General features: G+C 45.2%; 1 protein-coding gene across 1 annotated transcript; it reads right to left on the reverse strand.

Moving 5' to 3' along the window:
• Positions 1 to 253: 253 nt before the first annotated feature.
• Positions 254 to 13,403, reverse strand: htr5ab (5-hydroxytryptamine (serotonin) receptor 5A, genome duplicate b). The gene is made up of 3 exons (XM_037078383.1): positions 13,187 to 13,403; positions 9,306 to 10,086; positions 254 to 4,249 (listed from the first exon to the last, which is right to left on the reverse strand). The coding sequence occupies exons 2-3, from the start codon at positions 10,011 to 10,013 to the stop codon at positions 3,917 to 3,919; spliced, it is 1,041 nt and encodes a 346-aa protein (XP_036934278.1). The 5' UTR covers positions 10,014 to 10,086; positions 13,187 to 13,403; the 3' UTR covers positions 254 to 3,916.
• Between the last annotated feature and the right edge of the window lie 531 nt (positions 13,404 to 13,934).

Raw genomic sequence — 13,934 nt, forward strand, 5'->3', positions numbered from 1 at the left:
TGTTTGCGAAATGACCTCCAGTAGTTGGGCAATGGTCCTCGTAAAAATGAATTATTATTCAAACTAAAACACACATTCTTTCTCCATCTCATGCTCATTTTCACCCTTTTTCTTTATGTGCAAAGTCAGTTGTTTGAGAATTTGTAGCGGTGTGCCTCGTGGCTCAGCTGGCATGGTGGTTAATTTTCTTAGGCTTTCTTGTCAAAGTGCCAAACGTGACTCCGTGCATTATAAATTAAGCGCTGTTTTATTGTCAGTTTTATCATCCAAGGGCTCCTCTGGACGAAAACATGCACACATTGAAAAAACAAAACAAAACACTGACACAATTACACATGATACACCATGAAAAATTCCAACACTTTCATGTTTGTTTTACAAGTGAGGACTTCCAACGAGTGCTCCCAAAGAGAGGTAATTGCCCACATTTGTTTACGTCTCATGGACATGAAAAATGGAAACAGGGACGGGGTGTTACAACAGCGCATAACTGCAATACTTTGCATTTCCTGAGCAGAGTCATCACACAGAACAAGACGGGCAAAGGGTGAATAATCAACCATCCTCAGGCGATGTGGAGAGCGAGCGAGGAGTCATTTAAATAAGTGAATCTTGCAACACAGCGTCGGCCCGAGTCGATTAATACACGACAGAGGCGCGGAGAGAGAGAACAGACAAGTTTCCCCGGCGCTATCATTTATTTTTTCCTGTCGATAGTTCATGCATTTCACTGTTCACCACAGAATACTGTCATCACTGGAACAACCATAACAACTAGTGGACTATGTTTATTTATTTTTTCACACATATTTCTGTTCCTTTCATTCACGCTGATAATGTATCATAGCCCAAATGATTTATCTTTTTCTGTTGAGGCTATTTACTACATGAATAAAATGAAAAAAATTGGTCAAGGTGGAAGGTTCAGGTCATGACTTTTAATTAAGTGAAACAGATTTACCACTTCTATTGTCTGACAGATCTTTGTGTACAGAACTGGGTGAAAAAAATCTATAGTGTTAAAGCCCGACACAGTATCACAGCAGTTTGGGAAATCACCAAACTGATTCTACAGAATTTCATACCTGAATTTAAATTTGTAATCCTACAGATTACATTCTGTAACTATATTGCAAACTGCTGTGATGGGGGTGGGGTCTGTAAAGCCACATATTGTTGATGTGAAAACTATTTATCTCTTATCATGAGCTGAAACACCCAATTTCAGCATTGCAACATCATTGCAGCATCTTCAATATATTCCATTTAATTTTTCTTAGCAATGCTTCTGACATGGGATGACGGAGCCAGATGATTGATGCATCACTTTATTCCTGCAATAGCTTGACAACCAGTGGATACTATTGGATTCCCACGAAATTTCCATGAAGCACCACCCACAGGCAAAAGTCTGCGTATCTCTACGTCTACGAGTTGATCTACAAGATCGGCACAAATGTTGAACGGACACTAAGTGGTTCACAGATGATGAATCCTACTGATGTCAGTGATCCTCTGTCTGATCCTCCAGTGCCACGAGGAGGTGGACAGTTTTGTTTTTTAGAGAAATGTCTCAACAACAGAAAATTTGAAACTGATTCCCGTGGTTCTTTCCTCCGGCACCATCAGGAGCTTGAAAGTTTATTTTTCAGTAAAGGAATCACCGTGAAATTAGCAGAGACATTCATGTCCCCCCTCAGGAACACGTGTCATAACTTTTGTGAACCCCAGACTTTTCCTATGCCACTTTCACTAAGTCAAAGTTTCTAATAACGTTCCAATCAGCCTTAAAGGGACAGTTCGGGTCTTTTGATGTTCTGTAAACCGAACCAGCAGCAACACAGATTTTAGCCACCTAAAATAAGTCCTACCTAAAAAATATAGATCTGTTTAAGTGTATAGTGTGCTATGTAGTTCCTCTGGCACTGCATTCCCTCAACTGACAACGTCCGTATTCCTATCAAAAGGCTGTTTGAAGGCAGCATAAAGCTATCGTGGCTACGTGCTGTCTCACCACACAACGCTGACAGGCAGCTACTGCAGGTAGTACACTGACTAAGGATAAGCACCTCATACAACCCCCTGTCAAAAGACCGGACTATCCCTTTAAAGGTCCAGTGTGTCAGATTAAGAAGGGTTTAATGGCAGAAATGGGATATATGATATTCATCTACATGTTTATATTAGTGTATAGATTGCTACGTCTTTCCCATTTTTGGCAAGACCGTCCTCATCAGAGAAACACCACATAGGTTGGCTGAGAAAGCAGCCTTTTACAAACAGTACTGAACGTTCATGTCAGGCAGCAACCTCAAGTGGCCATAGTAATTAATTAGCAGCAAAGGAGGAAGTCAGACAAGGCAAGCTTTGTTTTTTAGGTGTATTTTAGCATTACGCTTGACCCACTTTTGTTGCATATCCATGCACATGTTCCCATATCCCAACATCCCTAACTAATTTGGAGTGGTGTATGTCATTCTGTGCGCAACTGACTATCGACCTATTCAGATTATTTTTGGTGTGAGGACGTGTTGCTTCTGTGGCCACTGTGGAGGACGGTGAGACCGGGCTTTTCAGCTCGCGCAACCGCAAGGCTACATACCACTAAATCATTCAGAATGGACCTTTAATCTCCTCCCTACCGCCCCCCCAAAGGAGAGAAAGAAGCTCCCGGCACAACGGTTTTGCTGAGGATCACCGATTCTTCACACTACAGAAAACATCACACAACAAAATAAAGGCTCACTTCTTGAATCTACAGGGTAAAAAAAAACCACTTTCGGCAGAGAGTGGCGGTGTGAACAGGAAACAGGCGGAGCCATAAAAAAGCTGATGAAGACCCACAATTAAAAAACATTAGAGCAACTGATGCAGCCGTTTTGTGTGTGTAGCTCATCAGGGACGTTTGTATCGGTGAACGTTAGCTTCTCTTACTCCCGTACAACTTCTACTACAGTGCACCACTTATAAAACATGCATGTCTCATTGAAGCAACAAATGCCTGTATTTTATATCCTCCAGTTTAATTCCTGCCGACTTCCATGGCGACAGAATCTTTCAGGATAACGCTCCGAATAGCTTTACACAGCGGGTGCACACGTCTGATGTATGCGTTTGGTGTGAGAGGTGATCATTCGTGGCAACAGTTTATCAACAATCTATTCGAGGATGAGGGGAACAATTACATGTTTCTGCTGTGGCATGGGAGTGCGTAAGTGTGCGCGCGAAGAGATTCGGTGTAAAGCCGACTGGAATCGGAGGAGAGACCGAGCATTTACCGAGCCGTGGTGTTCGGCGCAGGAGCACTTTCTGTGACTTCACTGCGGAGCTCTCACTTCCTACGATCCTTCGTTTTCTGCAACCAAATCGGCTTGGAAAGTTATTCGGGGTGACGAGCATTTTGTCTCGTTTAATAAAGAATGCACAGTTTTGTTCTTGGCTTATTAATGAGGTGCCTTTTGTTCGGTTTGAAAAGACTTTCCTCGAACATTTCTTCCAGCCCCGCTTTGAAATCATTCCCAGCAGCCTCCCATATGATGATGAAACTGTTTATGAGGGGAGTTTAACACTCCACTCTCCCTTAATAAGCAGTGAAACGGCAGAAAGGAACCGAACACGTCGACGGCGCTGCATCGGCTGCTGCGACAACGCAAGCAATTATTATTCGACTCTTTTGTGGAGACGCGACACAGACACCCGTCTCAGTCCAGCTGTGGGGGCTACCTCCGGATGGCGATAAACAAAAACAGAATATAAATAAAAGTGACACATTTTTAAAGACAGTTTGTCAGACACAGTTTCTGGTTATCATCCGTCTGAAGGATGATGGAGTGACAGATACAGACAGGTCAGTCCCTTTTCTGTCTGGAGGAGCGACGTGCTGGTGAAGTGTGTCTGCTGAGCCCCTCGGAGTGGCTCAGCGCTGCCGGGAGAAGAGGTTCCTCAGGGCGTTGTTGTAGTTCTTATTAAAGGCGGTGTATATGAGTGGGTTGAAGAAGGAGTTGGAGTAGCCCAGCCACAGGAAGATGCTCTTCCAGATGGGCGGGATGTCGCAGGAGCACAGCGGCACGATGAGCTCGGTGATGAAGAAGGGAATCCAGCAGAGTACGAACACGCCGATCAGGATGCCGACCATCAGCGCCGCCTTCTTCTCCTTCTGCTCGCGCCAGGTGTCCCCGTCTGTCTGGAAGGTCACGGTGGCGTGGCGCACGGTAAACACCATCTGTGGCTGCTGGGCCTCCTCCTTTACCTGCGAGACAGCCGATCGGGCAATAAAGCGGTTAATCCACTGATTCATTCATAAACGACACAGACCTGGTTTGCATCAGAGAGGCGATAGATTTTGACAATATGGGCCAAAGAGACGCAATTGCTCGAGTGGGAATTTTATGGCTGCTCAACAAAAAATGGATTACAGGCCGCTGAACAGAAGTGTGAATCAACAGGCTTATTCTTTCTGTTCACAGAAATGCACGCACGCACGCACACACACAGGCACACACACGACAGCGTGCATAAAGCCGGAGCTGTGTCTTAATCTGCATTTTTCCAGCAGCCCGTTTTTGTGCCATTTCTCAAAACACACTGCAGCGCCGGGGAAGAGGAAAAAAGAAATGTCAACATTCATTTGCAGACTTTCTCTCCTCTCATTTGTTGACTAGTGCAGCTCAAGGCCAATTTATTTTTCTGTTTATCGGGAGAGGTCGCCCAGGTCATCCAGCAGCCCTAACAGCTTTTTATAGAGACTCACCGTCCCTCTAAGACGTGTCAGAAGTGAGGCGCACCGGCTAACGCTCTAAACTGCCGTCTTCTGTTCAGACAAGAAACCTGCACACGGATGGAGAAAACGTTTTCCCTGCTGAAGTAAATTTAGTTGAATCAATACGGTTCAGTGGGGGCCTGAAAAAACGATAGGATGGACGAGGCAAATCCATTTGCGGCGGAGGCCAGAGGTTAAAAGCATAGGGCTGTTGGGAAGGTTTCAAGTTTGGTGGATAGTTTTTGGAGGCTTCAACATGACGTACTAGATGGCGCAGGAACTCAAATAGGCACTTAACTGTGGATCAAAACTAAGAAGGTGAGACTCGCCTTAAATGGCTCACTTCTATTCTCATCCTTCAGCAACCTGATGCTAAGTATTCAACAGTCGTCCTAGTCTCCTTGTAGTTTTAAGTTTTTATCCGCACCCCAGGAAGTTGGCTCGTGGCTCATTCCAAGCTAACGAAAACATTGCAATTTCACACTAACTAAAACAGATTTATGGACATTGGATTCCTGTTCTGCCCCTAAACCACCCTCAATCCTACAAATTTGACCTTTTCAAGGTGCTGTTTGTAGCAAAACTTGATTTTTTTTCTCTTTTCTCCGATGACAACAGCCTCCCGCCCGCAGATATGGATGTTTTTTCTTTTCTCTTGTTCAGAACAGGTGTGACTGTTCAAGAAAGAGTGGCATGTGTGTTGAAGGTCACGTAAATCTAAACTGTTTAGAGGTATTATTGACTCTATACTGTACACTCACATCTGCAGAGAAAATAAGCGCTCCCTGAAACGAGAACATTTTATGGCTTTCAGCGCTGTCGTGTTGAGCTATTTGTGCATCTAGGCCATGAATCTGTGCACCTTACTTATCAATGCACTCTATTTCTGGCGGCATGTGTACGTGTGGATCTCTTAATGTCTTTGAGTGGGCGTTGATGGATGAGTGCAGGGGGTTTATTATCTCGGGTTCTGATGACACCGCCCGCATCCCAACTCCTCACAGGCTTCTTCGCAGGGCTTGGTGCCTCGACTCCTCGCCGTGTGCTGGGAAAATGATGAGAATGAACTTTGGCTGGGTAACGAGACTTGTATAATACAACCATAAGCTGCGAGGATGTCTGCGGAAAGCAAAACGACTGATAAAACATATTTCGTTTAATTGCTATGGCCACAGGAGTGATTGCCTGTGTAATGAAACTTGACGTAAAAGTCTGTCCATCAAGGCAACAGAAGACGTGGCTAATTCACTCAGCACCCGGTTCTTCTCGACCAGAAGGTCCTGATTTCATGCCGGCCGCCTTCACTCTTGCACAGCGGAGTGGTATCTTCAGGATTTTTGGGTAATTGCGAAGTGCATTACAAAAATTATCATTCAAAATAACCCTGCAGTGTGTCTTTTCTACGAAACATTTTCTGCTTCCTGTTAGCCATTTTATCCCAATGTTCAGGTGCTGAGTGCTTTTCATAAGTAGACTTTTGTAGGTGGAAGAAAATTATGTCTTCTCTGAGATGAATAAAAGTGGTATAATCTCTATCATCGAGGTGTTTTTTTTTGGGGGGGGGGGGGGGGGGGGTATTTAAAATTGCATCTTTCACCATAAGGGCCAGCTAAAAGTGGGCGCCGGCTCAATTTTGTCATAGGGAAGATCTGCCTGATGAAATGTTTGCTAATGCTTGCGGAATAGATCTAGACCTTTGTGTCTGATGATTAGAGCAACGCCACAGCTCGGAAGGTGCAGTGGCCCATTAAGGATGCCGGAGGTGGTATTTATAGACTTCTACCCTTCTGCCGATGCACATTAACAAGCTGCCTGTGGTGACGAGCAGGATTGCTTCAATTATTTGTCCGTATGCTCACACACTGGATGCTCATGTTTGCCTGATTGCTATTGAATAGCTCATCAGGTGAAAAATAATAAATAATTTCACTGCAACTCATACCAGTGGGTCGGGTGCTTCGGCATAAGAAGAAATATTAATCCGATAAAGCTGTGTCTCCTGTATCTATTACCCTAATATATCAGAATTTACATCCTTGGCCAGATCGTACGTTGCCTTCAGTTATCAGCTCTAGATTCAAACCCTTTCCTGGAGGCCATTACTCTCACTCTCTCCATGACCCGAGCCCTGATATTATGTTTCAGATGTTACTGGCTCTGAGCTTGATTTCATATTCTCTGTTTCCCCAGTCGCAGCTCTCTTGGATGACGGATGCCGCTGGAGGTCCTTTCCGTGCTTTGTCTTCGTCCGACTCCAGCAGGCCAGGAGCCCTGATTCTGATCTTTTGTCCCAAACCCAGAAGTTCTGAGGGGTTGAGCAGAGCTGCCATACATGACATCCACAGCGTCACAGTGTTTGCGAAAATCGTCTTGTTATCACTAATTACCTTGTCAGAAACATCAAATGTTGCAAACGAGGATTCCACATAAGTTAACCTGGCCTTCTGTAGTGGTGGGCAGGTGTAACATGTCAAGGTTACATTAATAGTAATCTGACGTCACAGCACAGTTCTTGCCTCTGTCCGTTGCCATGGTCGTTGAGGCGGAGGTGTAGGTTGTAATGGCTCTTTGCGCTGTCTGTGCTTGTGTCCTGGTAGAAGTATCAGTTGTTTCCACTATGTGTTTGATATCTGTAGATACTTAAGACAACCACATAATTTCCTATGGGCCTTTTCTGCATGCTAACAGACCTTAATGTCCATCATGTGCGCTCTGATACTTCCTCTCACTGACTGTTGGATTACAATGCAACAGCCTAGTGTGATAAGGCCTTTACATATTGATGATGAGTCTTTCACTGTTTTTTTCAGTTTTTTACTTGCTTATGTTTAGGGTACTATAATATTCAGTAGGTTGTAGAAAAACAGATTTTGGGGTAAAATAGAACTTTTCACAGCATTAAATGTGTGTTACAGACTATAATGTCTCCCTCGTGCAGCTTTTTGCATGAGGTCAAGCTCAATTTCAGTGATGGTCTTGGAGCAACATTAGTTATGATGTTCCAGGAAAAACACCAACAAGCCAAGCCAGTTGTGCGAATGACAGCACTGATATGACAAGCAACGTCTGTCTTTGCCTCTGTCGTTTAATGGCCTGCGTGATGGTGCATCAGCAATCTCCAGCGTTTCTCCGTACTCCTGCCATACATTATCATATTACACACACCTGATTTCCTTGTCTGTCTTTCTCCAGGGAACAATATGCCAGAGGGATGCCTCTGCTTAAGCAACTGTCTGCCTCTGTAGGTAACAGTGTGCCAGAGCAGGTGAAGTGATAAGGGCTTCCCTGAGTTTCTACAAGTGCCTGATCCAATGTCGAGGCACTTTCTCCTTCCAGCAGTTCATATAGGGTACCTGCGACAGTTGATGGATTGGGTATGTACTTATCTGCTCATGTAATTAATCATGCCCACTGTAAGTGCTTGAAACAATACCTCTCAAAACGCAAGATAATGGTAGGGATGCTAAACTCTTCATGCAATTACATGTGCCATACACCTGTCGACTGAAGACAGCTTGGACAGTGGATCTTGACTGGGTCTGTTTGAAGTTGCCCCTGCTGGGTCCAACTCCACCTTTTGCGCCGCCTATGTTAAAGATGCACTTGACCTCCCAAGCAATGCTCTACACTGCTCTTGTTTTCCTTCACCTCTTCTCTGGGTAAAAGCTTCCCTCTCTTGCTGACTCAAAAAACATTTTCTCTCCCAGTGGCCCTTTTCCACACTCAGATTCTAATGCTGGGCATTTGCCTTGGGCATCTCCCACCCGTCACGCCAGCACCTTTTGTCCCCGAGTGGGGTTTCTCCCATCCATCAATTCTTTCCTTGGCTGGCAGTCTCCCACCTCTCTTCGATGGTCACAGTTGAATCACCTCCTGCAAACTGAATGCTGCCTGTTGGTCATACTGGCTTATCTGCTGTACTGCCTCTGCACACCAATATGACGTTCAGACCTGACCCGCGGTCACATGGAGAGCTCCTCGTCAGGGATGACGGCCGATCTGTCTCTGACATGTTGAGTCACAGATCTCACTCATGCCAGAGAGTGCTCTGATGAAGGATTCAGCTTTTTCCTCTGGCCTCTGCACTTGCTATTGTAAGCATCTTCTCTCATGCACTGTGCTTTTTTCAGGTTAAAAGCATTAGACTAATTTAGGTAATACCATACGTTGTCCCCTTTCTCTGTCTTACGTAGGTGGCGACTTCAGACTATTTTCATTTTTGCAGCCTAAAGTTTAAGTTTCTGGTTGGCTAAACATCACCGTACCACCGAGTGTCTTTCTCTGCTGGCTGACAGCATATTTGCACTTACAATATTTGGATTGTTGACTCCACAACAGCATCTCAACATGAGTTGTATTCAAAGTGCCTTCAACCAGCCTTTCAAACTCACACAGCTCTAACAGCTCGCACAGTGTAACTGCTTATTATAGCTCCCCGCTTGGTTTCAAGCGGTGTCTCACTACATGTATTACCCAATACTTTGACAATAGGAAGATTAACATATTGTGACTTATAAAGAAAAAAAAGAAGAGAATGAATAATCACCTCAGCCATGGGTGTTATTGTGTTGGTCTTGCGGGAGCCAATCCGAAACTTGGCAGCCTTGTAGATCTTCCAGTAAACAAACAGCACCACACAAAGCGGGAGGTAAAATGCCCCGAAGGTGGAGAAGATGGTGTAGGACGGCTCCTGGCTCACCTGGCACTTCATCCCCTCTGAGTAGGTCTCGCCCCAGCCGAACAGAGGCGACAGGGAAATGATGGAGGACAGCAGCCACGTGAGCGCGATCATCACATTGGAGATCTTTTTCCGTGTCTTCAGCGTGTACTGCAAGTGCCGGGTGATGGACCAGTAGCGGTCCAGCGCGATGGCCGTCACGTTCCAGATGCTGGCCGTGCAGCAGAGCACGTCGAAGGAGATCCACACCTGGCAGAGCACGCGGCCCAGCTTCCACAGCCTCCCGTTCAGCTCGTGGACGAGGCTGAGCGGCATGACCAGGGCAGCCACCATCACGTCGGAGATGGCCATGGACGCCACAAGGTTGTGGGGCACCCGGTGGAACGTTCGCACCCTCAAGATGGTCACTAGCACCAGCAGGTTCCACACGAACGTGGCCACCACCAGCATTGCAAGTAATGTAAGAGTGAGCACGCTGAAAACAGAAAAGGGCCGGTAGATGTTTCCCCCGGAGTCCTGGCTGTCCAGAGCTCCACTGAAGTTGGCTGTCAGTATGCTGGTGTTGGGGTACGTCATGGTAGCTGCTCACGGCCCCGCAGCCAAGGGCCAAGATGATTTAGAGACAGTTTCTGCCGACAGCTGATGGGTTCTGCAGCGGGGAGAGAGAGAGAGAGGAGTAACAAACTAGATTAAAGAGATGCAACGCTCACAAAAGATGGCAGCTTTTACGGCTGGCGTCGGACCACTGCGTAAATGCACATCACAAGAGAGGTACTTTAGTGATTTGCTCACAATAGTAAAAAGCACTTGAGTTTCTCACAGCTGTCAAGTAACCTGCCTACAACTTTCAAGTGCAATTTCATCTGCTGTTAAAAAGGCTCGAAAGTACTCGGAGAGATCTCTGGGTCTGGAAAAGACCATAAATATTCAGTTTCATCATCCCACTGCTGTCTTTTGATTTGCATCAAAGTCAGGCCCCTGTTCGGAAAATGAACTGTTTTGAGTGGAGATTTTGTTGTGAACCCATTCAGGAATGTGGTATCCAATAGAGAGATCCCTCTGTTAAACACTGTGGAGTTTGTATGTTTTGAGTGGTTGCGGAGAGCGGCATCTATTTTCACTTCAGATAAGAGAGTCTGTCGGAGAGATACTCTGTATCAACACAGGATTGTCTCTGTTTCAGAGTCCAAAAAGAAAAAAACGAAAAGACGCTCAGAGGCTCAGCTCAACAGTGCAGAAACAAAGAATCTAAGACACCGACTGCTTCCTGTCTCTCCGCTGTTGGTTGTAAAGTCTTGTTTTAACCTTTAACAACTGCTTTTACAGTTTAAATCAATGGACGTAAGTTATTTACGAGTGGCATAATTGAATACATGAATATTTCAACTCTCAGGTGATTTCAGTGTCTCTTCACTTACCTCAGAGGAACATTTGAACACTAGAAATCCGTTCAGATTGTGAAAACTGAGACTGAGACCTGCACTCTGACACATTCATTTTCAGGGGAGCGTCGCCAGGGGCAATAATGAATTCATGCATCATGTTTTGGAAAACACACTCAGACGTGCCTGATTAAACAATCTCACAAGATGTTAATTTTAATCATGAATCATCATATTCATAAACGCGCAGTTTAAACTGCACCTCCTGCTCCAACCTACTCCCAGCCTCGATCAATCTTCCTCGGCAGTTTAAAAATATAAAGATCTCCGTTTGTTTTCCCACCATGAGCCAGCGTATCTGCCGCACAGGCATCTTTAAAGTGGAGCTTTTAATGTAAAACATAAGCATTCGTTGTAATGAGGGGTTTTCCCCCCGGCCTCTGGGTTGCAGCGGCAGTGTCCATAATGAGTGTGGCTAATGCATATAATCCATCTGAAATAAATAGCTCTAATTGAGTTTCATTTAAATAAGCGGATTTAATCAACAGGATCATATTCTTGTTGCTGTTTGTCCCGTGGTGACATTACTTCTGGCTCCATTGCTGAAGAATTAATCTGATGAATAAATCATTAAAATTGTATCGAATTTTTCAAGGGCATGAAGGAGGAAAATGCTTAATTCATATATGTTCGGTCGCGTCGGGCTGATCGGCGGTAAGGCCCGACAGGTGATAACCATACGGAGCGTGTCCCTGTCAGCCGCTGTGTTTATGCGACATGTGACACCGTCTCTTAGCATCACAAACCATTCCCTCTAATCAAAGGGCCCAGTCGAGCACACCGATAGGCCCTCCGCTCTCTCTTCTCCCCCCCGCTACTGTTAACAAGCCTAATAGCCATGAAATTGGACAACCGTCATGAAGGGACCAGGCAATCAAACGCGCCTGTTCTTTCCTTTAAACAGCGGCTGTCTGTCACTCACTCTGAAAGACAAGACACGCAGGGCGGGAAAACACATGCAAATGCACACATGTGAGAGGAAGGAGGACAAAGGCACTGACAGACAGGAAGACAGGAATCACATCCACTGGCGTCAAAGGGTAACAACTGCACAGGCCCGGTGTGAGAGTGCTTTCAAGGTAGCTGTGTCAGTTCAGGTCAGTCCTCGTCTCGAGACTCTGAAGTACCAGCTGCTTCGCCGACTTATTTGCTCGAGAGCCTTATGGGAATTTTTGTTAACTGTGAGAAATTAGACGGGGACAGAGGGTGATTAACATCCCATTACCTATCATAAAGTCTGTGAGCTTTTCCTTTGTAATGACAGCGGGAGAACAGAGGTGAAAACGATAAGTTATAGCAGTGGAGAATTCAATTTTTTTTTTACGCTTCTGACAGAGCTGCAGCAGGGGAGATATTTCCAAGGCTGTGTGCGTTTCATTATAATTTAGAAAATGAGTAAATGAATCGGTAGCACAGATCCACACTGTGGCTGGTGCTGCGGGAACCAAGAGCTTGTACACAAAGTTAGATCGATGTGTTTTGCATGTTCTTTATTTCAGTTTTCTAAACTGTGATTATTTCTAGACCGCAGTGAGTGTGATTCTCCTCAGCAAAAGAAGTCGAACGCATATTTTCTCTCTTCTTTAAATGCAATACTGTTGAAAGACTCTCCAACAAAGCCTTGAGGGGCTGCCAGCTGCAGATTCAGGTGAAGAGGGAAAAGTACTCTGACATCTCAATTTCATTTAATCTTTGTGTCCAAACAACGCTGTCACAACCTGATTATAACAGCAAAGAGTGTGAATGGCATCCCCCTTTTTGTGCGAGGCTCTCCATTGTAGCTTCTTGACGGCTTCAGGGGCTGACATTTGCAGCTGAAAGGGAAGGAAGGTATGCAGATGTGTCCTTCGGCTGACATTAAAGCATGATAAAGGAAGCATGAAGCAAACCATTTGACTCATGTGAGATTCAACTTATGTCAGACGTGTCCAGCATGCAGCTCATCTTACTCTTACTCACTGAGAACAATCACATGTGGATTATTGGCTTTAACTCTCCAGATTTAAGTAGCAACCCCCCTCTGGTGTGCACATGTCCCAGAAGATTTCCTGGTTGTAACTGATCATCAATTAGGACACTTGTTACACAACATCTCAACAGCACAGCCACACTTTTGAATCATTATATATATATATATATATATATATATATATATATATATATATATATATATATATATATATATATATATATATATATATATATATATATATATATATATATATATAGAAAGAAAGACTCCTCTGCTATTTCTTGTTAGGAAACAAAACTCGGCGGTGTGATCATTCCCATCCGGAGGTAACTCACCCCATTAACAGCTGAACATAAAGCAGTCCCGCACGAGATGATCCCCCCTGCTCTCACCGTCCTCGAGATTCACTTTGCTGCTCTCGCGGAGTGATCGAACCGCGCTGCTCGGTGTAGGTGACAGCACGAAACGCACCTCGCGCTGAGCAGACAGAGGCGCTTGGAATGAACCACGCGCCCGGTTCGGGAAGGGGGAGCTGTGCGCGGCGCGAAACGACAAACACCGCGTTTTCTGGGCACGAGGGCGACGCGCGCGCGCGGGGGGTGTGTTGTTGTTTGTGTGCACTTCGCTCGAGCTTTTCTTCTCAGGTTTGGCAGAGTGGGAGACGAGGGTGCCCGTCTTTTGTCAGACCGAGGCTGCTCTGAGAATACCCTCTCTGTAATTAGTCTTATTCTGCAGTGATCAGAGGTTGCTTCAAGAGACTCCCGATCCTCGCCTCCTTTGTGATGGATGACACTTCCATGCGACCACCCTCCCAAACTCCCCTGACATCTCTCCCTTCTCCTGCTTACGCGATTAATCCGTTTTTTTAAAAACAGTAATTCAAATATTATATTGGAAAGGAACTTGGCCTTGTGAAACTTGGAAGTTTCTCGTGATTAAGGCTCCCTCAAGGAATTTCCACTTCCTTTATTGTCCTCACTCTCAAGGTGATTCAGTTAATTAAATCATCATCAGACCACCAGTTGCCTCCCGCAGTGATATTCTGCTCACACTTTAGGTTTAGTTAACCAAATACCTGTTAAG

The sequence above is a fragment of the Acanthopagrus latus genome, chromosome 19, assembly GCF_904848185.1.
Source record: "Acanthopagrus latus isolate v.2019 chromosome 19, fAcaLat1.1, whole genome shotgun sequence".
In the NCBI taxonomy this organism is placed as follows: domain Eukaryota; kingdom Metazoa; phylum Chordata; class Actinopteri; order Spariformes; family Sparidae; genus Acanthopagrus; species Acanthopagrus latus.

Coding starts and splice junctions, on each gene's coding strand:
- htr5ab (XM_037078383.1), bottom strand. CDS start 10,013: ATGACGTACCCCAACACCAGCATACTGACAGCCAACTTCAGTGGAGCT. Junction 4,250..9,305: donor CAATAACACCCATGGCTGAG/GTGATTATTCAT, acceptor GCTGTCTCGCAG/GTAAAGGAGGAGGCCCAGCA.